Below are 24350 nucleotides of genomic sequence, written 5' to 3'. Positions count from 1 at the left end.
AAACTAACCTGGAGAAACCTAGTATAAAAATCTAAAACTGCATTTCATGACCCATTTCGGTGATTAACCAAACAAGTGCTTTGCGTTGTACTTGGCTCGTTCCGTTTCTCGAAAAACTACATTTCCCATGATTACCCCATACGACGTCATGCCCGCGTCCTCTCCATCCTGACGCACAACACGCGTCACCGTAGTAACTGTCCGCTCCGCTGCGCCGCTGCTGTGTCGATTAGCGCTGGAGAGGCGGAAGGGGCTGAGGGAGTCTGTTATTATCGGTAACAGATATCCGAGTCCACCTGTGTTTTAGTGCGGACTGGACGACGAGATATTGAGGCGGAGAGCCCCTGCTAAAGCGCCGAGATGTTGAATATGTGGAAAGTCAGGGAGTTGGTGGATAAAGCGTGAGTATGCCCGGGCTTTTGCTTTCTAAAGATCTTGTGTGTCGATGCAGAGGCCCGTTACTTATGAAGGTGCGGATCCCGTGACGTCACACCCTCAGCTGATCACGAGCACCACACGGTTAATATAACAGGATGATCTCTCTTATTTCACAATTCTAAACCTATTTATGACCCCTTCCCGTAGAAGCGTGTTCTTCTATTAAATCTACACAATCCACACGCTTGTCTTTCCCTCTTCTCTGGGCTGTGTTTCAAACCCTAGTGAGCTGCCTACTTAGGCATCATCTTTGGGCATGACAGGAGCGTGCAGCATTTTGGAGCATAATAAGCGCGTTTTACCTTCATATAACGCTTTACAATGTTGACTAGGTATCACACACATTCTTCTTATCTGTACATTTTTCTTGCCAACAGTGGTAACTTAACGTTATACCGCTAAAACATCTCTTTAGTCAGCAGCAAATGAGCTTGAACGGTCTCTGACGGCTTATGTCCAACTGTCATATCTGTTTTATTTGTGTGTATAATGATGGAGTTTGCGTTGTTTAAATGTTATACATTTAGACGTTTCGCAGGCCCGTTATTCATGCTAGCTAATTAGCCTATTAGCTTAGCTAAAGGCACCATGCTAATTTCATGTGGTGAATGGATAACGGTATCGCTCAACCTTAACATCACAACACACTTTAGTATTTGTTGTTGTTGTTGTTGTTGTTGTATTTTTAATAACAAACTTGACGATTCAGCTGTCAACCCTAAAATACAACGCCGAATGACCTTAGTAGTACAATACCTGTGGGCCTTGTTTTGATCCGTCAGTGCTCTTCACCTGAAAATGAATGAGTTTCAATTCAATCTTTCAGATGATTTACTCTGTAAGTGATGGCCACTCTTTATGGTGCAAATTGATGAGAAACATCATAATTAGTCAATATTAGCCCTGCTTAGCCCAATGAAAAACTGCATGGCTTTTCTCAAGTTTTCAAAAAGTTAGTGGTCACAATTAAAACTAGATTGACTGAGAGAAATGGTTTGTCTGTATGACAAAATAGAAAGTTTCCAACAATAATCTTATATATAAAGCATCCTGTTGCTTGACTAACCAGCAAAAGGATGCTTACTTAGTCTGCAAAATAGCTGCCAATGTGATAATCTCAAAACACTGGTGTACATTTTTCCTAAATGACTTAGAAATTACTATTTATCTGCTGGTAACATCATTATATCATTCAAAGACCAAACAACAGCTGTATCTTAAAGTTTCATACTGTTTTTATTAACATGGTCTGTTGGTGAATTGCTGTGGAGGTCTCAAACAAGTTGACAAAACAGATAAAATGGTCTCTGAAGTCTATCTCAATATTTTTGTTGTGACATTCCCATGACCTACCCAGAAACAATGAATTGATTGTATTAAGTCCAAAGGTAAAACTGCAATAGTTGGTGAAAACTAACCCATGGGAATTACTTTTTAACTCATACATTTCCTAATCCAAGGTATCAAGGAACATTTTAACTGTAGACCTTACTGTTTTCATTTTCGTCAGTTTGCCCCATTTAGTGGAGCATTGCTGTTTCTAAATTGATCAATTTAGAAATCGTCTGATAAAAATCTGCGTCCGATGGATCGGTGCATCTCTAATGTGATGCTTTCTGTAAGAACTGCTTAAATAGTTATCCTACTCATCATTTTTCTGACTCCCTGTTCTTCTGGGTGTCTGTTGCACAAACAAGCCCCGCAGTCAAGTTTCTGTAATGTAATGGATGCCAGAGCTGAAGGGATATTTTAAGCATGCATGAATTCAGCTGAAAGGAGGTGGATATTGATATAGTTGGCCTTTTCATTGTCATTCATTGTGTAATGTTGGGTTTGACGTCTTTGTATGTCCTTGCAGTGGTACCACATTGATAAATAAATTGGTACAGGACAGGTACAGACAGCTTTTGTTAAATTGTGTGTAATTGTTTGTGGAGAAACATAATGTTGCGGTTTAGCATAGTGTGTTTTTTCTTCTTTTTTTATGGCTGGATAAATGGAATGTGCTGCTAGCTAATCGACAGTTTATCGAAAGGGCTGCACAATATTATCGAAATATCGCAAATGTATCGCAAATGCAATTATCGAAATATCGCAAATGTATATATCGCGATATGAAGGCTATATCGCAACGGCTTGCAATAACCGGGGTCATGAAGAAAAGACAAAGAGAAAATCACTCACTGCTCTTGGCTGAATAACTTTTGTAGCTTTAATAAGAATCAGTATATATTTAATTCATACAGTGAAAACTAAACAGTGTTTTATTTTTGCATTTGATTATTCAGTTTCTGTTGTTAAATAAACCTAATGTAGGCCTTCCTGAAACCCTAAACCCTGTGGTTTACACTGATGTTAAAATAATTCTTATGCTACAGTAAAACACTGCTGTTCACTTTCAGAAGTTGTAGGGGTCTTTTCTAGTCACAAAAAGAATGTGAAACATATTTAATTTTAAATATAGGCTATTTTTCTAAAATATATAAAATTTATCAAATAAATGTATTTATTTTACACACTTTAAACATTATCGTATTGCATATCGAATATCGCATTATTTAATGAGTTATCGCATATCGCAATTTTCTTCAATGTCGTGCAGCCCTACTCTAAAAGCTTTTGGATGTACTCTAACTCCTCTGGACAGGAAATTCACTCTTAAATGTGTTTTTATCAATTACAGTCTGACACAAGTACACATTCAATTCTCAGCATTGCTGCAAATTATTGTGAAATTTATTAAAAAGTCTAATATTAATACAACTTATACAAAAAAAAAAACATTTTAAAGTCTTTAGGACCAGAATTTTTTGGTGCATCACTAATGGTTACACTTGAAATTGTTACAAAATAAATGTGTAAGATATTGTAGATACTATAAAAATTACAAATGGCCCTTTTTGTTGGAACAAGAAAACAAATGTCCTCAGAGATGTAACCCACCACGGCTGATTTTCACCCGCATTTGGTTGGTTGGCAGATGGCAGGTGCTACTTTCAAACCCTGAGCTCTTTTACAGTCAGTTTTCACAAAGGCAAGTTGTATTGACTACTTTGCCAAAATTTAGTTTGAGTCTCTTAGACTTTCATTCATTTGTCTTTATATCATCCTAGATTTAGGAAAAAGGAGTGTGAAAATTCATGAATCAATCAGAAATGTTGCCATTTGTTGAAATTACTTAGTTTTGATTTAGTTTGACAGGATTCATGTGACAGGAAAATAGGCCTTTACTTTTGTAAAATGGATATTTATTGAAAAATCAGCATTAATAATTTTTTTCCTAAAGGGCCGAACACACCGGGACGAATATCGGCGCGCGTTATTCGTCAGCGTTTTTCAACGCGTTTTTTGTGTTCACACCCAAGCGATTTTCGCTGACGATGAGCCGAGTGAACATGCAAATTCATTCCCTGACATGAGATGGCGCTTATTACCACTCGATAACAGTTCTCTTTAAGATTTTTGTAGTCGCTGTCGTGTTTGTCATAGTTCTTTATGTTCCGACACCAACGAGACCAGCAGCTCTACACCTTGCATCTTCCTCGTCTTATTTCTTCCCGGCAGTGTAGACGCTACTCGGCATATATCTTCTTCGCCGTTGCGTATGTGTGCTCGGCAAGACCGTTTTGTGTTTGAGCGCCCCCAAGTTGTGTTTTACTGTAACTTCAGAAGCTCCAGACATGTGAGCAAAAGCGCCAATCTCATTGGTCGGATAGTTTTTGACGCGGTGTGTCAAACCAAAAAAAAAACGAGGCGTTTTTTAAAAAATGACGCGTGGCGTTTTTCGCGTCGGTGTGCACACTCACATTGGCACCCTTTGTATAGTCACGAGGCGTTAAACGTCGGTGAATATCGCGCGCGAAATTCGTCCCGGTGTGAACAGGCCTTAAGAAGCACCTTTAGTTTAAAGCTTGTTTCCGCCACAGAATAAAAAAAAAGATTATTGTGACTTTATCTCACTATTTCCATGACTTTTTTTCTTGCAATTGCGAGTTTACATCTCTTATCTTAGAATTGTGTGATATAAAGACACAATTACGAGAAATCAACTCGAAATTGTGAGGAAAAAATCAGAATTGCGTGATATAAAGTCGCAATTGCGTGTTATAAAGTCAAAAAAGAAAAGTTTTAAAATTATATTTTCGTAAAAAGACTAATAAAATCAGAACAATAGACAAATTTTAAACAACAGCAAAAATGAATGCAATAGAGGAGAGAGATGAAATAAACAGCTTTAAGTTTTTCAGGTGGTTATACTGTATATTCAGGTAAGAAATACTATAGAAATGAAAGCAATCAAATGTAAAATAACACTGGATAGTTTTCATTGTAAAAATGAAATGCAGATTAATGCTCGCAATTAGTTAAAAAATGTATTCAGTCAAGAGCAGAGTGATTTTCTCTGTCTTTTGTTCTTTGATTAACATGACAGACAGCAGCAGGAATGTTAGACTGCTGTCACTTTAAGATCTTAAGCACGGGTCCAATATACTATAACACAACTTATATTTCTCAACTGATTTGGTTCCAAAACTAACTGTGTTTAACTGAATACTGACTGGCAAAAACTGGCATTTTGACAATTTTGTGTGTATTTGAACTTTTAAGCGCAGTAAGCCACTCAATTTGGTACTTTCGACTCACAAGACAGAGAGGCGGCTTGTACACTTGCCTTATATAGATCAGTGGTGCGATATTGCCTGTGCCGCTGGCAACAAAACCGTCCATGAATTGGGAAGACGTGAGACTGACCGGTCCGGCAGGTTACTTATCACACAGAAAAATGGCAGATTCCGGTCTCCGGTCAGTCGATCAGTGCATCTCTGTCGGCAAGTGTATTATGTCTAATGATTTAAAATGTGTTCAGATTTTCAGTCATGCAATGTATTCCAGCCTTAAGTTATGAACATGTTGCTTAGGGAGTCCCTTTGTGTCCCTCTGTTATGGGACTCCAGAGATTGAATTCTGTTTTTAAACATTTTTGGCAAAATGGAGATTTTCCGTTGTTTGGCTGCTGGGAGATGGTTTGGAGTGGTGCATAACCTCAATGACTTGTTTTGGTAATCCACCAACATTTCAACAACCTACAGATGAGAACCATAAATTAGACTTAAATTCACCCCAAACTAAATGTTCCAGCATATTTCCAACAGAAAGAGTGAAATGCCATGTTTAATTTTCCTTTTACATGCCAAGTCATGACACACTGCATGGACCTGATTATGATAACTACAGTACATTACATGATTAGATATTGCATTAATAATAAAACGTATATGAATATTCCATCTTCGTAGTTCTTATATTGTGTTCACTGCGCTGTCTAAGAAGTTAGAGTTAGCAGACATCTAAACGGGCAACAAGTTTGCGCCTGGCACACGCTACAGTGGAAACCATTCTTCTTGTTGAGAAAGGACTTTCTCCAAACCCTATTTTAAAGTTATTTGCTCTGCCTGTGTTGAATTTTAACAAGATTGTTTACAGAAGTAATCTTCAATTTAATGTTAGCATCAGCATTTCCAGGAAAGTTGAAGTTGAGCCAAAGGTGTGAGATTGGTTTCTTATTTGCAATTGCCCAGTATATTTCATCATCACATATGGTTTTGTTTCTTTGTGTAACTTTTAATAATAGAATAGTCTAATAGCAATTTTACTGTACTATTCTACTGAATGTGATTTTGAAATAGCTTGTTGCAGGTAGATCAGATGTCAGGTTATGTGAGAATAACATTGCTTGCAGTGATTTTTTTGTGGTCAGAATGTGAATGTCCAGCTTGTCTGCTTTAAATGTGTTCTGAATACTAAAATATTCTTCACTGATGTGACTGTCACTGGAAACTTTTAGTACATAATTAATAGCAGCTGGAAAAGTCCATGGAATTATAAGTGAGATTGATCAACAAATAGTCTCCCTAACCAATTTGGTCAAATAAGGTATTGTAAATATTTGAGACCAATCTTGATGCTGATCTGTGTGAGTTGAACAAACAGCTATTTCCATTAAATAACTTTACAATTTCAATTAGAATGTCTCAGATGTCAAAGCCTGCGAGTTAAATCACTTCAGTCCACAGTGAAAGCATTTTAGATAATTTAATGCATTACACAAAAGCATATATATTCAACTTTTAATTTAAATTAAATGCATGTAATAAAAGCTTTATATATAAAGCAAAAATTGCTAAACTTCCGTGTTTTCTTTTTAAGCTTTGTGAAGCCGTGTAAATGGTGAATTATAAGTTCAGTTGAATCACTTGCATTAACCGAGAACGTTTATAGCAAGCGTTGTGAACCTGATCTAAACCGGCTTGGATTTGTTTGGTTTGGTCTAAACCTACTCTGAATCTTAAAGTTTGTTCAACTAGCTTCCTGTAACGGGCCGCTGAGCTTTATTTATATATTTATTTGTTTGCTGTTGAGTGAAGAATCCAGTGGTAGCCTCAACTCAGAGTCACCCGTCTCCATAATTCACATCTCTTGGGACTTCTTTCCCTAACTTTCCCTTGTCCGGGTATCACGCTTTTCATCTCTTAGCTGGCGCTTTCGTTCCCTCTCCATCATACTTATTATAAACCGCCAGCATCCTCATCTCCATCGTAAAGCTTTATCCAGACCTTTGCTTCCCTCAGAAGCTCTAGGTAGTCTTTTTAGTCTGAGGTGGCGGAGCAGGAAAGCCGAAACCACTCAGAGAGCTTTCATGTTAGGCGTCTTGAGTTTGTTGTGGGGTTTTTTTTTGCAGGCCATAGTGAATGTGCAAGTACACCCATTCATTTCTAGCGAAGAACAGCAAAGCAGGGAATAAAAGAAGTGGAGAGTAAATCTCGGCAGGCCCATAGAACAAAGAGGCTGCGGATGCAAAGGATGGCAAGACGCCCCTACGCCTGTCTGTGCCCCCTTCTCTTTGTGCGAAAGAAAGCCTGCCTCTTCTGCTTTTGTCTTTCCTGCATATTGAATATTCCGGTAAAATATGTGCAGCACAGTACACAGCACCGTACGTGTGTCTGGAATGTATTCATGTGTGTGTGACTGCTCTACAGGCCGCTTGCCTGCATAAACCCACATCATTCATTATTCAGTTGCCTGAGATTTTCCTTGTAATCTTACGCCAACTTTGCAGCGTTCTCTCTACATGTTTGAGTCGCATTGATTGCCATTCCCACTGTCGTGAACTCTTACTTGCCATTGAAGCAACCGATTTGTGGTCACACTAGTAAATTTGCTTCTTGTGTGCCTGATTGGTGATTTGGATTTGAACATTTGCATTTATTAGGTTGTATTTTTTTAAATTATTTATTTATTTACAAAAGGTTAATAAGTCTCTTAAAAAATCTGACCATTTATGACCAGAAATGTTATGTTGTAAAATGTGGTGCTACACCCAAAAACTTTTGTTAAAAAAATTACATTGGAAAATATATTTTACATCTTTTTGTTGAAAATAAATAATGATCACTCCAATGTATATTGTATATGTCTATGACGAGTCACGCAGGTACTGGCTACTCCGCTGCGGTGCCGACCCGTCCCGTCTAAAATTGTCCCAATATAAACACTTATTATAGGTGTACCGTAGTGATTCAGGATAAGACAAAAACAAAGTTTGGAAAATGAATTCATGGCGTACTCGCTCATTATATACATTTTGTACATTTTGAACCGCTACGGACTGCAAAACTTTTTTTTTTTTTTTTTTACTTTGGCACATGCCCTTTCGTTGACCCTTATGCTACAGTATCAAACAAGTTATTCCTTTGCAGAACAGTGGATTTTGACCACAATTGTGCATATTCATAGTACAATATTTGTTAGGCTATTCCTTTGGATTATGCATCATGACCGTTACAGTTCAGATGTGTAATATTAAAGTGCAGTGAATAATAACAATAATAAACAAAATCACAAAAATGTATCACTGGATCTAGTTGCCAGTAGAAAACAAGATGTGAGAACCAAAGAACTTAAGTAGCATGATCTCGCCTTTAAATTGCAGTTACCTAAACTCTAGCAATAAAAAAACTGTTAGATGACCTACTTGTTCGTTAATTGTACTTTAGAAAGGATATAAATGCATAAAATGTATACAAGGATAAAATGTATGGGTTGTTTTAGAAATAGAATCACAATATAAAGATTAATAGGTCTTATTTATGAAATATGAGCAGAGAGAGTTTGTAAATTGTACATAAAAACATTTGTATGGATTGAATTAAATGACAATTTACATGCTAATGGATTCCTGAACGATTTACTTATTATGCTCGTGTTTTATTAATAAGACCCAAAGATTGTATCCACACGCACAAATACATGATGTAATGAAGCTGGAAGAAGAATTTAAGTGTGGCTTTTTATGGAATAGTGCTGGTTAAGCAACTTAACATTCTTCCTTGCCAGCTGCCACACAGTTAGATCCATCTTTCAGTCATCAAGACCATATGTGCAGCATTTGCCTCCATCTGAATAGTCTGAATTACTTGAGGAATTTTGAGGTTTTGTTTTTGAAAGTGTTTACAGATTGAATTTGCTCTTCCATTAAGTCAAACTGGTTCATTGGAACGACCACGCCACCCACAAATCCTGAAAGTGACGCAGCTGAGCGGGATTGATTTCCTTGCTGCCAGTTTTTGCTGAAGTCATTGATTTGGATCAGATGTGATTTTGGCTCTCTGACTCTTCAAATGATTGTGAATCAGCTACGTTGTGTTTCCAGACCACCTGCTTCCACGTTCCAGCGAGATGCATGTTGCCCACCTGCTCATCATCCAGCACCACTTGACTGTCTTTAATAACTTCCAGAAGTTCACTTCCACTCTCCCACCCTCTTTACCCTTTGGGATTGTGAGAGTGAGGCGGAAAAAGCCACGTTTTCACATTAGTAATGATTATGGAAAGTGTTTGCAGCTGTTTCGAGAGTTCGCATTTTAAACCTCTGCTGAGTGCCACCTCTGCAGTGGTTATGTGGTTCTGATTTCAAGTATGTTATTATCAAATGATGTGGAATTGATCTTTTATTTACAGGCTGTGTCAGTGTTGATTGTCTATATTAGTAGGATGCACTGGACAGTCTGGTCGTACTACACTAAGCTTACAGTCGGCCATAGTCAGGCTATTGCTGAGCGTCTGTGGACCTAATTTTTGCAGTTCTGCTCCGTTGACTCTAGTTGGCTTTTGGAACTGTGATATCAGCAACATATTTACATACTAACAGTTGATTGGACAACTACTTGGACACATGAAATGCATCAAACCATATTATAGATGTGTCGTCAGACTTGGGATTAACCGCAGTGCGGTAGAGATTGGTACCTAAAACTTTTGCCACACTTGCCAAGGGCCTGTGACTTAAAGGGGTCATATAATGTCATTTTTGTACAAGCTAATATGATTCTTTAGGGTCTACATTAAAAGTTTGTAAAATACTTTAATTAAAAATTCTCATTAGTATTGTAAGAAAACACAAATTTTACCTGGTCAAAAACAGCTGTTTTCAGCACGCCGTTTAAGTGCATGGGTCTTTAAATGATAATGAGCTTTGCTCACCCCGCTCCTCTGTTCTGTGGGTACACCATTTGTAACACAATAACCATAACGCGTTGTTCATTATAAACATGGGATTATAAGGGCTGGGTATCGTTCAAAAAATTTCGATACCGATACCTTGATTTCGATACCGGTTCCTGAACGATACTTTTTTTTCGATACCAATTTTATGAAATCCATTTTAACAAGATTACATAACACATTACCTCAGAAAAACTTTGGTTTTATTTTTTCAGTTTGACTCATGCTCCTTAGTCAGTGCACAAAGGAACAAAAAAAAGCACAAAGGAACAAAATATTTTTTTATAAAGAGCTCATGCTCACCAAAGCTGAATTTGTTTGATCAAAAATACAGTAAAACTTGTAATATTGTGGAATAGTATTACAATTTAAAATCTTATTTGAATATATTTCAAAATGTAATTTTTTCCTGTGCTGTCAAAGCTGAATTTTCAAAATCATTACTTCAGTGTCACATGATCCTTCAGAAATATGAAAACAGTTTTTGGAAACTATGATAAATTTTTTCATGATTCTTTTGATGAATAAAAATTTCAAAAGAACAGCATTTATTTTAAACATAAATCTTTTGTAACATTACACATGTAAGGTCATTTTTGATCACTTTAATGTATCCTTACTGAAAAAAATTCTGACCAACACATTTTTGAACGGCATTGTACATTCAGTAAATTGCAATATAAGCACTGTCAGAGTGATCAACAAGGTATCTCTTCATTTACCAGTCAAAGACGGAGCAACTTTCTGCTCTTATGTGTACTCCGTGCACTGTGCAACTTTACTCAACTGCACTAGTTCTCTTCCGCAGTCGGTGATGCAGGGAGTCTTGTGATTGGTTTTCAAGCCAGCCAATCAGAATTTAGCAGTCTCATCTCTGATTGGCTGGAATTATGGCATATTGTAACGCTGGGTTGTGTTGAGCAAGCGAGCCGTCTGCGCTTAGAGAGCAAGAAAGTGAAACTTTGCATACGCGAAAGAGAACGTCCGCGCACATCCAAATACGTATTTTAAATGCAAAATTGATTTTTGTTCGCTCGCAATATTTTCTTATCTGCGAGATGAACATTTCTCCGCAAAACTCAGTTCACGCGTGTGCGAAATGCCCTTTTGCACGCTCAAAATGTGATCTTGCGCGCGCAGAATTGTGACCGAAATCTCACCCCATACGCGGAGAGTTCCGCGCGTCTCGTGTGTGTAGAGTTTGCGTGTATGTGCGTGAGCGACTTTAGGCGTGTCGTTGTGCATTTCATATGTGTTTGTTTGAGCACTGACGTTGACGAGTTAACCCCTTAGGTATCGAAATCTGGTACCGAAAAACAAGTCATTTTTCGATACTCGATTGTATCGAGGCAATTCGGTCGGTACCTAAAAAGTATCGAACTCGGTACCCAGCCCTAGGGATTATGAATTATATTGAGAACGTCATACATAGAAAACATGGCATAATGTACCTGAGTGTAAAAATAGCCGCATTAATCTTGAAGCGTGCAAGTTATTTGCAAAGATTAATATAAAGATTAATATAAAGGTCAATAAAACGTTACACTCACTTCAGTTCTTCTGGAGGTGCAGCAGGAACACGAATAGTTGGTACCGATCCTTTTTTCAGGAGCAGCTTCTTAGCAAATAACCAGCTTTTTACTGACCCTCGTTTGTAAAGCAGTCTGGTGTGAAATGATTCGCGCAAACATGAAAGCATTGACGTTGATCGCGGGGAATATTCCCTTCAAAAACAAACTCAGCCACTGCGTCTTCAGCTGTACGGATTTAGGAACATCAAAATGACTGCTGTGTTCGTTATTGCACCAAAGAACAGAACACCACAATCGCTTAGAAGCCATTCTACTCAGTACTCCAGCTATCAACAATGAACGCGCCGGTCGGTGCGGGCTATGATTGACAGCTCGCTCACGAGGGCGGTTCTGTGTTGAAACGCTCCTGTCAATCAACCATCGTGGGAGGGGCGTCGATTTTGTGACGTCACAAAATCGAACAGCTTGATTTGAGATGGGGGGAAACATATAAGAAGATAAAAAAAAAAAACACTGGATGGATTTTTATCATTTTATGATGGTTGTGTACAGGCACTGCCAACACACATTTCAGTACAATCAACTTGTAAAAGTGCATGTACCATTATATGACCCCTTTAAGAAAATGTTAGATGTCAGTGATGACAAACCTGGCCGGACACATATGAGAAGCCTTGTTTGATGACATTTGAGAGCTTTGGCAAAGAGGGTGATTTATAAATCAGAAAACTTGACATCAGTTACTTTTATGATGTTTTTTTTTTTTTTTTTTTTTTCCTTTTTGTAGCCAAGTCATCATCAATTTTTGAGTTAAGAGCAGCTCGGACATTTTGTTAAACATCTCCTATTCGTCGTCTGGTTAGGAATGACATTATAGTGAGAAAAGGATGATCAGTTTGGAAGGATAATTTTGTTGGAGTGAACTATTCCTGAAGTGTAGTTGAAACATTTTCCCAGGCTGTGGAAACTTTGTAAGTTGAGGAATGAATTTGCATTACACTGTCTCTTCCAAACCTGTTTAAAGTGTAGTTTTTTTTGTTTGTTTTTTATCGTCCTAGGTTAATTGTCAATCTGGTCTTTGACCTATGATCATCTGGAGTTAAAACTGCACATAAATTATATTTAATTTCTCACTTTCTCCATTTGACTTAGAATGTCTATTAATCAAAACACAGGAGCAACTGTTCTGCACTTTTATTTCCAATTCCAAATAAAGGCACATCATTTCATTGTCACGTCCTCCTACGCTTCCTCACATCTAAAGTTTTGTGGAAAACATAGCACAAAACAAGTTGACATGAGTATTAACAGTTAATGATGTGCCCTACTCCCAATTTCATCTTCCTTGTCATCTACCTTCTTCGTAGCTAGTTATTATAAACCACAAAGATTGGTCTATAAGTTGGTCCATTGCTTGAATATGTTGGTCGGGGAACAAAATTATCTTTCGGACCTCTCCGTTAGGCCAGACAAGTGTGTGCCCGGGCAGATTTTATAAAATATTTGTTTGTAGAGAAGCTTTTTTGGACTTAGTTTCTTTCATATATCTTTGGCCAGCATAACTTCATCATTCAAACTCGTAGATTTTTCCTAGTATTTTTCTCCATAGACTGGCAGGTTGATCTACAACATTGTCAACGCATTGGCTTAGTCACATAATTGCTCAGTTAACACTGAACAGACCTCTCGGTTCAGTTTTTCACACCGGGCTTCAACTGAACACATTTAAACCTTGGCAGTCTGTTCTCTTCTATCAGTCCAAAATATCAGTCAACCAAAATGGACCTGCTTGAGTTTTTTTTTTTTTTTTTTATCGCCTTCATGTGCAACAATATATTGACTTGTGTGTCTGTGTGTGGTTGTCTGGTGTTTATTTGTGGTTCTCTGTTTTTCGCCATTTCCCAGCACCAATGTTGTGATGAACTACTCAGAGATAGAGTCCAAGGTTCGGGAAGCCACCAACGATGACCCCTGGGGCCCATCGGGTCAGCTCATGGGTGAGATTGCCAAGTAAGTGCTCGAACTACATGTTCTCCTCAGTCTTCAGGCATTCAGTGACTCTTCTCTGAATTACCACAGAGCATTTGTGTAGGGCAATTACTGCAGAATTACATTGATCTCATCATTGATAGCTGATGATTTAATTTAATTTGCATTGCATCATAGCATAGACTTGTAACTCATAGTTACGCAAGTTGATTCATTACCTCCTCATCTACGTTTTATTTTTATTATTTTATTTTATTTTATTTAGTGCCTTACATTAAATTTGTACAAAACAAGTGTACATTACATCATTACACTCTACATTAAAATCAGAAACAGGATGGATGATTTGACAGCATTTGAATATTCCAAACTTTGTGATTAGGACTATCAAACATATTTGCTAGGAATAATAATAATAATAATAACTTAAAATATGAAGCTGTTCTGTTTGTCAGGGGTATGATTCCAGTTTTTGACAGGTTAAAATCACTCGCCAGATTATAATATAGTAGGGCTGCAGTGCTGTACAATATTGACGAAAATGTGATATACGATAACTTGTTGATTAAATAATGCTTTAAGTGTGTAAAATCAATCTAAAATATATCTAAATATATATACAAACTGAAAATGTTACAACCAATATATATGTTTCACATTCTTTCTGGGAAAAGAAAGAATCACTAAAACTTAAGTCAAGTGCAGAGAGTTATTTTCTCTTTTTCTAATGTTGTTTTTTACAGACAGCTGCAGGTATACTGTATTAGGCTGTTGTCACTTTAAGACTAATGCACAGATCCTATTGACACTCCATATTTATTTCATAACTTTTTAATAGATATCGCAAGCCATTGAGATGCATATGTACATTTGCAATATTTTGCTAATTTAGCGATATCATGCAGCCCTATTATATAGCTTTTAATAAACCAAGCAAAATGCTTCTGCATATCAACTGGGCAGAATCACTGCATTTTGTGTAGAGATTCCACTGCAACTTTATATTTAGACAATTTGGCATGGCATCATTTCCACTGAGGAATCTCCTGCTGGTAGTAATTACTGTTCTCGGATTGTTATTATATGCTTAATTAACCTAATACAAGGTTTAAAAACTTTTAATTCATTTAGTATCTTGCCATTGTAATCCTTCTTATTCATGCTGCAGATCCACATTTATGTATGAGCAGTTCCCTGAAGTTATGAACATGCTTTGGACTAGAATGCTGAAAGACAACAAGAAGAATTGGAGGAGAGTTTACAAGGTACAGTACACTGCTCATCTCTGTTAGAATCTTTCTTCTTAAATCATAATTTCACTTTAAATGAGGAACAATTACTGAAATTAAGTGTACACTCATTTGTGTACTACATTTATACAGTATTTAGTAAAAAAGCAAATACCAAATTACTACAAATAGACCACTATATCGGTCTATTTCTATTCTTAATTCATTTCTTCACACAAAGAAATGTTTGTTCCGTATGTGGTTACACTTCCTAAAAACACATGATTCACTAAGAATTTTCAATAGTCCAGCTAAACTTTTTCAAGTTTAGAGAGTGTAAAGGAATATTTAAGGTTATCAACATAATGTCTGTGCTGCATCTGTAGCATGTATGCTGTTGATCACATACAATGATTTTGACTTGAACCTCAGAGTGTAAACAAAGTGTGTGTGTGTGTGTGTGTGTGTGTGTGTGTGTGTGTGTGTGTGTGTGTGTGTGTGTGTGTGTGTGTTTTTTTTAACTAATTATACTCCAAATATCCTGCATTTAACTCTTTTAATTGCTTGATTTGGAAATATCCCTAATAACTCCCTCTTCCATATGTGCAGGCCTTATTGCTATTAGCGTACCTCATCAGAAACGGGTCAGAGCGGGTGGTCACCAGCGCCAGAGAACATATTTACGACCTGCGTTCTATGGAAAATTATCATTTTGTAGGTAGGTTTAAATAGATGAAATGCTTAGAAGGTTAAAGTGCCCCTATTATGCTTTAAATGTTCCTAATTTAGTTTAAGAGGTCTCCTACAATAGGTTTACATGCCTCCATGGTCAAAAAACTCTAATCTTCTCATAATATGCGTTGCAGCATAACCCTTTTTCTCATAGTGTCTGAAACAGTTTGATAAAGGATTTGTTCTCTAAACCCTTCCTTTCCAGGAGCCTGCTCTGATTGGCCAGATGGTCCAGTCTGTTGTGATTGGTTTACCCCTTACAGCGCATGTTGGAATCAAAATGTCCATTACCATATCTGAGTTTAAGATCCAGAAGCTTCCTCAAACATACACTGTAGGGTTGTAACGGTATACCGGTATGATACTGTTATCATTTCATGCACATTTGCTTACCTACGGTATTGGAAAAAAATTAATCAGGAGGAGAACCTCGCCTACACATAAGCAGCTTCATTCCACTTGACTGTTTAGACTCAACTTGATCCACCCACACACGTACAGCGGAGAAAATGTCAGAGACAGAGGCTGTTATCTCTAACCTCTATCCCCTGTCGAAAAGAAGTTAAAAAGAGCATTTCATCATTTTATTTGAGAAAAAAAACTGTCAAATACACTCTGAAACTCTAAGATCTTCACTACAACCCGTCAAAATAAAAGTTCGGTTTAACCTGAAGAAATTATGACAAATATATTACTATTGTACATAGAATGTACTTCTCAAATAATAATAATAGTAATTAAAGGAATATATTTTTGCCCAAAAAAGGATAAAAAATGTATTTGTTTACAATTTAAAGCATTAATGAAATTGCTAGTTTTATGCATTCATTTGATTACCACCTTTTTTTGAAACATTTGGTAGTAAGTCATAAAGAAAAATCAATTTTCTACATAAAATACATTTCATAGGACTTAATAGCACAAACATTTGAATAAATTAATGATAAAAAATAGGTTCTTAATCTAATCCATAATCAATTATTACATTTAATGTATTAGACATGTATTATAATGTATTATCTTTGATTATTGAAATTTGAATAAGTAATTTTAATTTTAGTAATTCCATCATTTTCATTTAGTAATTTCATAATTTTAGTAATATCAGTAATTTTAACTGATAATAATAATAATAATGACTGTTATCATACCGTGAAAATCTCATACCGTTACAACCTTATGCACAATGATACGAACAGTAGCGACGGCATCGGAAGAAAACATTTCTCGACTTGTCAACAACACAAACCGAGCTCTTCCAGGCCTCAGCTACTATATCATTTCAGGTTTGTGCAGGAAGCAAGACAATAACTCCATTTATCTGCGCTTAGATCTTTGGAACTTTGCAGACCTTAAACCGCTATATAACACGCTACATGAAAGGTAACATTCGAAAAAGCATAATAGAGGCACATAAAAGGAATTACTTTGTGAAAATCTTTGTTCAAGCTGTGCGCAAATGAGCAAATATGAGCAAACTGGGTCTTTTGATGCTGTTGCAGAGGGTGATGTGAAATAAAATTTGAGCTCTTTGGCCTTAAAACAGTGCTTTGTTTGTCATAACCCAAATTTAGCTCAACACCCAGGTAACAGTATCCCAGATGTCAAGCAATGCTGGATGTAGCCTCATGCTCTGGGGTTTGCTTTCCAACAGGAATAACTTTCAGAGCTTGTTTGTACAAGGGAAATGTTTATATTTCATTAAGGAGAAATAATAAATGAATTCATAAATGAATTAAAGTAAAATTAAAAGTCTTTCTGAAGGCACTACATATTTTAAGCTGCATTTGTCTTATTAGTGAATGACAGATCCTGCAACTTCATTGTCATAGTGGTTGAGGTGTTACTGTCTGTTTCTTTTCCTTTTTTGTAGCTATTAAAAGCTCTACCTTGTTCTAAATATGTTTCAAAGAATCTGTGGCTTTTCAGAAGCTATTCTGTTTAATTCTTCATCATTTTTCACGGATTTTCAATCATCTACTGAGACTGTTCGTGAAATACCGAAATGAAACCAAAGCTAGCACATCAGTAGCTTTGGTTTCATTTCGGTTTTCAACCCAAAAGGTTTGCCTTTACACCACCACTGTATTTCAGAATTTGTATACAATGCATATTTAATGAGGCAAACAATAAGAAATAATTTAGCAGCCTACCAAGACTTTTGTAGAAGAGCCATGCAACCCTTCCATTCCAAGTGTTCCAGCTGTTCTGGCATTGAAAGAAAAGTTGACTACAGCATCATCTTATTTAATATTTCAGCTACTGAACTTTTTGCGTGGGGTCACATTCTGACATTGGGGGGTTTATCTTACTGTATCTAATGGAGGTTTGCAAAAACAAGAATAAATGGGCCAAACAGTTCCATATGACTTGACATGCTCTTTTCTGTTTTGCTAGATGAGAATGGGAAGGACCAGGGCATTAATGTACGGCAGAAGGTTAAAGAAATGGTTGAGTTTGTTCAGGATGATGATCGGTTACGTGAGGAGAGGAAGAAAGCTAAGAAGAATAAAGACAAATACATTGGAGTATCTTCTGACAGCATGGGAGGCTTCAAACAAAGTAACTGTAAGTGATCAAATGTAGCAAATTTGAGTGTTGCTAAATTTGAATGTGCATGATTTCTACAACCCCTAATGCCACTAAATGGAACTGCCAAAATGAAGACTGTCAAAAGGTTATCGAGACAGGTTTCCCAGATATTCTTGCTGTCTGCCGCTGATTGAACAAAAAGATTATTGTGCCCCTAACCTAAAAACGTAATGTTATTTAAGACATTAACTGGGAAAATGGGCAAGAAGCTGAAGCTTGCATAATTTATAAATTGATAATCCGACAACTTGTGCCAGTATAAATGGTGCAAACACATGCCATGATAATCTGCTCACAATTAATATCAGTACACTAAGACTGTTCTGCAAACATTTCCTAGACAGAAAAGCTAATTCATGTGTCATATACAATTTTGATGTTCTCAAAAAAAAAAAGAAATGCCAAGTTGCTGGTGCTTTCAGAAGTTCACAGGATAGTTCTTCCTATCAGGTACTTTTTTTTTTTTTGTTCCCTAAATGCATTGTGACGTCGTGTAATCAAATAAATCATGAAATTCCCTTTGGTCCTAGGTCATTTTTAGGCATTATTTTTATCTGTTGAAACTGTGATTGACCCCAAAAGTGAGCTGCTTTGTCTCTGTACTGTAGGCATCCCACAGGGATTTGTTTTAGGCCCTCTGAAGTTTTCTCGCATAGTATGGAAAAATTCCCCCTGGATTCCCTTCTTCCCACAACTGATCTTTTGATTAGAGCTGTTTTGATTTCAGGGCTATCACTTTTTCAACTTTACTCACTGCATCATTTGGTGATGTTTATGATCAGGTTAGAAGAAATAATCAGATCTCTGCTTTTTGTATTACATGTTTTCTCTTAGAGCTGTCTAATCAAGTCAAGATGCCATGTCCCTTGTCATGTCATTAGTGATGTTACTTGTGTGCGAAGTCAAAAGATTGTGCTTGGTTTCTGCTTTGATTGCTGCTCAGATCTTTCCCTTTATTAGCTGTACTACAGGTTCAAATTTCCAATTATTTAATGCCATTCTTTTTGGTTGTGAAAGATAAAAATACCACAGGATCAGAGGGGGGGTAGACAGCTTGATTTTAAGTTGGGGGTTGAGTGTTTCGAGTCGGGTGTGTTTTCCACACTTTCCGAAATTTGAAATGCGTGTGTATGCAGTGGCGGAGCCAGAGGGCTGTCCGGGGTGGCAGTTTGATGGTCATTAAAATTTCATTTTATCTCTTTTTGAAAAAGCATTTATTTTGATGTGCGTCGGCGTTAAATATCGGATGCATTAAATATCTCAAATAAATTCAGCACCTAACTAATTCTGTATCAACATTCCCAGCGGGAGAACGATTTGACCCCGAATCCAAAAGCAACTGGGACGAGGACTGGGACAAAAACAAGAGCAGCTTCCCCTTCAGTGAAAAATTTGGGGAGATAAGTGACAAAATTGGAAGCACCATTGATGACACCATCAACAAATTCCGCAAGAAGGAGAGAGATGACTCGCCAGACCGTATCAGGTACGTTACTGAATTTTCAGTCCATAGAATTGATAAAGCTATAGAGTAAAAAGCTATGAAACGGAAGTAGAGACAGATCTTTTCTTAAGGCCAATTCACACCGTACAGACAAACGCCAGCAAACAACTTGCCCGTTGGATTTGGAATACTTTGAAAAATAACTCATACTCACAATGCCCAAACAGACACCGAAAAACACTGATTGACTATGTTCAGTCGGATGAAAGCGAACCACGACCAATGGCAACAGACTCCGAATTGGCCTTTATGTATTGTGACATACATCCGAGAGTATAAAACGGATTATCAAAAAAAAGACCAAATTTAGGATGGAGACTTGGTTCTATCCATCGTTTGGTGATTGGATAAGGCACATTGGCTGAATGTGAGCTTGCGGTCAATAGTAATGAAGGGGGTTAGGAGGACTCTGCATGTATCACCAGAGAGATGTCTGGATCAAGTTATGACATTTTGATTAAGAAATACGAAGTGAATTGTTCACAATAACATAATTTAGAAACTAGGTAAGTTTTCATTTAATGCTGATTTTAATGCTTTGAAATGTTCTTTGAATGAAACCACCTGTAGATAAATTAACCAGCACACTTCTGCCCTGTAGTGTCATTTTTGACTACTTTATTAGTTTTTGTCTTACTGTTGCCTCTTCCTGCAGTGACAATGAGGAGGACAAAGTTTCACGGAACGGTCGTCTTGCAAAGTCAGAGTTCAAGGATGATGAAGAAACTGTAACAACCAAGAGCATCCAGATCACACAGAACACAGATACAATCACCTCCACCACCACTACCACCTCCACACGCAAACGCGGCGGAGTCCCGTCCAAAACCGTCGACCTGGGCGCAGCGGCTCATTACACCGGCGGCAAAAGCAGTCCCGATGCTGACAACAACAAGGTAAAATACTGCCTTACAAATGCATCCTCTTTCCGTTTCATTAAGTTGTTTAAAGCCGTTTTAAAATATTAAACACATTTGGCCACTTTTGTAACCGCAGGAGTGTCAGTTCCACAATCTAAGGCTACATTCACACTGTCATTCCCAAATCCAAATAATTGTGTGTATCAGATTGAAATCTGATCTAAAAGACTGATTTTTCCACACTTTGTAACACAACTGTTTAAATTTTCTTTCTAAACAGTTGTTACAAATCTCTGCTCTCTATTATGATGTTGTGATGAAATATATGCCTTTCTCCACTGGCGTTCAAAGCGTTTAAAGATACGGATGTTCATAAGGCAGCTGTCTGACTCTGAGATGGTGAACGGGAACATGTTTTGTGTGTAACATAAGCAACTCATTATTAGCTGTTTGATAACCTAGTCGAGCAAAAAGCTAATCACATTAATTACCGTTATGTGTCAGACGTTATAGATTGCAATACATACAATGCATTACCATTCTGATACATCGACATCAAGCCTTCTGAATCAGTTTCTGGTTCAAACATATATGGCTGAATTAAACCAGTATTTCCACATGCCATTGTGTAGCGTTTACTACAGTAAAGTTGACCGAGTGTGTCAGGTAGTCCGAGCTTGTGTGATTTGAGTGGAGGCTGAGACTAATTTGCATAATGATAGTCCATGGATTATCAAAGATGAGTTTTAAGGGATAAAATTATTGACTGCATGACTTTAACAATTTATTTTTAATAACAATAATAATATTTATAATTATAATCCTTTTACATATTGGGGAACAAATGGAATAATTTCCATAATTTTAAGCAGGTATAATTTCCCACAGGTTGAATTATTTATAATATATTGATATTGACTTTATAAATACTTATTTGCGTTAGCCATAATAATAAAGAATTACTGTAAGTTCCTAAATGTTCAAGTGAGAAATTTAATTATTTGTATTATATTGGTGAAATAAGCATCAATTTAATTTCCATAATTTTAAGCATGTTTTTTTTCATAGGTTGAATTATTTATAATATATTGCTGTTATTAAGTTTATTTGCATTAGCAATAATAATAATAAAGAATTGCTGTAATAAGTTCCTAAATGCTCAAATGAGAGAAATTTCGTTTTTTTGTAATATATTAGTGTTATATTGGCCATCTTAATTTATAAATATTTATTTATATTGGCCATAATAATAATAACAACTCGACCAGTAGTTTACATTGATTTTTACATAGACACTGCAGAAGTTGTCCGTATAGAAGACTGCAAAATCTAAACTAAAAACACATGACTGCACTTACACAGTCCTCTCTGTGATAGTGCTTATGGTTGCAAAAGGAAGCCTGTGCTGCCTTCATGTGGTAGAAGTGAAATATGACATTCTTGACTCTCTTTTCAGGCATCATTGAGTCAGTCATCCAGCATAGGGTTTGCAGACCTGTTGATGGTGGACTCTGGCTCTGGTCAACCAGTGTCTTCAGGTAAGACCCTGATCAGCTGCATTATCCACATCTAAAATGCTTTTTGCTATAAGCATCACTATTACTATTTGAACCCAAACCTCCTGAATAGATACCACGGCTCAGTGTGTGTGTGAAGCATTATCCTTTTACTACTTGGACATTGTTTTTGAGCCCAATTTCCTCCATACAGAAGCTTAAATCTCAAAGAGAAACTTTTTTCCTAAAAGTTGATGTACTTTTAAAGTCAGACTCATGGAAGAAGTTCTTCAGAGATGCAGTCAGAGGCATCTAAGTGCCCCAGATGGGTATGTGTGTGAGAGAAAGAACGAATAGGAGATGGGTGCACAGATGCTGCTGTCCCTCCGTATCCCGTCACCAGCCCAACAGCTGTGCTGTGTCCGTTGACATCAGTCAGGAGGTCACGAGCTGTTGCTACCAGGTTGTGACAACCTAATTGTGTTGTACGTGGATGGACACGTGTGTTTGCCCATGCATTTGAGTTTTAGTCCTGACCGGTTGTTACTATTCTGCATTGTCATGATAGGAAATCATTATTTTGATGTAAAGAGATTTTCTCTTCTATCGTGAAAAATATATTTTGCATTAAAAAGTGATTTCAAATTTTTAAATTTAAAATTACTTTTACACAGCAAGGATGCATTAATTCCTTAATGTAAAAATAAAGCCATAATAAACTAAATGTCTTAAATCCACTCTTAAAAATGCAACCGATCTGATGCAGCAATAAAGATTTTAAATTAAATTTTTGTTTTGCTCGTTGCTTTTTTAAATCATAAAATTGGTCTAATGCACAAGTTAATTAAAACTAAAATATATTACTCTTGTTATATTACCATTTTTATCCCCAAATAAAAAAATATTATCATATATTTTCAGTCCAGTATTAATATATAGCAACATCGATTTTCTTATGTTATTCAAAAAAAAAAAACTTTTTTTTTATTTTTTTTTTTTTATTATTAATTTTAGCTTGTTCTCATTGAAGCTGATGGAAGTGATGTGCTGGTCTTAATTTTTTTTTGGAAAGGTCTTGAAAATTATATTAAAAAGTATTAAATTGGAAGCACCGATACTTGTTGATACTCTGAATTGATGAATAATGACAGTAAAGACATTTATAATGTTACAGATATAATCTTTAAAACAAATGTTGTTCTTTTGAACTCTATTAATCAAAGAATCGTTAAAAAATGTATCCTGGTTTCCACAAAAATAATCAGCAGCACAACTGTTTCAAACATTGATAATAATAAGAAATGTTTCTTGAGCAACAAATCAGCATATTAGAGTGATTTCTGAAGGATCATGTGACACTGACTGGAGTAATGATGCTGAAGATTCAGCTTTACTGGCACAGGAATCAATTATTTTTTTAAATATATTAAAAAAGAAAAAACTGAATTGTAATAATATTGCACAATATTACAGTTATACTTTCAATTCTCAATAATATTCTATAATTTCTTTCTAAAGACTATGCGTCGTCTTGATTGTTTACAGTTGGAAGCTCAGATCTCATTGGTGACTTTGCTGACTTTTCCTCACCCGCTGCCTCTGCCGGTCTCCCGTCGGCTGCTGGTATGTGTGATCCAACTGCACGTCCTTTAAGATCACATGCAGAGTACAATCCTGAGCAGGACCAAAATTCTGTTTTTGCCTCACCTGATAATAATTGGTGATCTGTTTATGTCTCTGCAAGTTTTCATGGAAAAAAACATTAACATGTAGTAATGTGAACATTGTAATCTGAACCCTCAAACCAATCAGAGGTACAGGTGTGCTTAGATTAATAAAAAAAAAATAGCGAATTTTGTTTTGGAGAAGCAAAATTTTAGAGTAACTAAAAATGTTCCATTTAAAAGTAGCTTTTCTTTAGTATACATTTGCATCCCTTTGACATAAATTTGTATTTGGTTTATTTGCCAAAGCCATTTTTATGCTCTGTTCGTGCTTGGCGAATGACTTTTAATCTAACATTCGCAAAATGTGTCCCTTTTGAGCATTTAGGAAGTTATTACAGCAATTCAACGTGTCCCGCATTACAGAGAGAAATGGGTGGGCTTGAGTTGACTTTTCCCATCATTCTCTGAACCTCTGCCCTCCCTGAGCCTCGCCTCAATGCAGAGCGAGTGGCACTTTGCTGGTGGGCAGTGGGATGACAATTCTGTTGGCTTGTCTGAAATATGATTGGAGTAGCAACACACGACGCAGTGAAATATTGATGAATGACTGAGGGGTCCAGATGGAGCAGCTACCTGCTGAGTGTTATGAGCACAGACACACGTCAGCTCCCATCATCCATGCTCCATCTCCCCTGACAGAGACTCGCTCCTTAAGAGCAGTGTGTGCATGTGTGAGGATCCAGTTAAAGT

At 36.7% G+C, this 24350-nt stretch overlaps 1 protein-coding gene across 2 annotated transcripts in view; it reads left to right on the top strand.

Moving 5' to 3' along the window:
* Positions 1-213: 213 nt before the first annotated feature.
* The window catches only part of clint1b (clathrin interactor 1b), a 33965-nt gene continuing 9828 nt past the window's right edge, over positions 214-24350 (top strand). Inside the window, exons 1-9 of one of the 2 annotated variants that reach the window (XM_081391610.1) lie at positions 217-401; positions 13437-13541; positions 14689-14785; positions 15359-15467; positions 17879-18049; positions 19379-19559; positions 20233-20473; positions 21894-21975; positions 23479-23556. In XM_081391610.1, coding sequence (XP_081247736.1) covers positions 361-401; positions 13437-13541; positions 14689-14785; positions 15359-15467; positions 17879-18049; positions 19379-19559; positions 20233-20473; positions 21894-21975; positions 23479-23556 — 1105 coding nt within the window. In that variant the 5' untranslated portion in view covers positions 217-360. Of the gene's footprint in view, positions 402-13436; positions 13542-14688; positions 14786-15358; positions 15468-17878; positions 18050-19378; positions 19560-20232; positions 20474-21893; positions 21976-23478; positions 23557-24350 lie in introns of both variants that reach the window. The other variant, XM_081391611.1, reaches the window with a different exon arrangement.

Source organism: Scardinius erythrophthalmus, assembly GCF_964197995.2.
Source record: "Scardinius erythrophthalmus genome assembly, chromosome: 17".
NCBI lineage: Eukaryota > Metazoa > Chordata > Actinopteri > Cypriniformes > Leuciscidae > Scardinius > Scardinius erythrophthalmus.
This window is presented reverse-complemented; position numbering and strand designations above follow the sequence as displayed.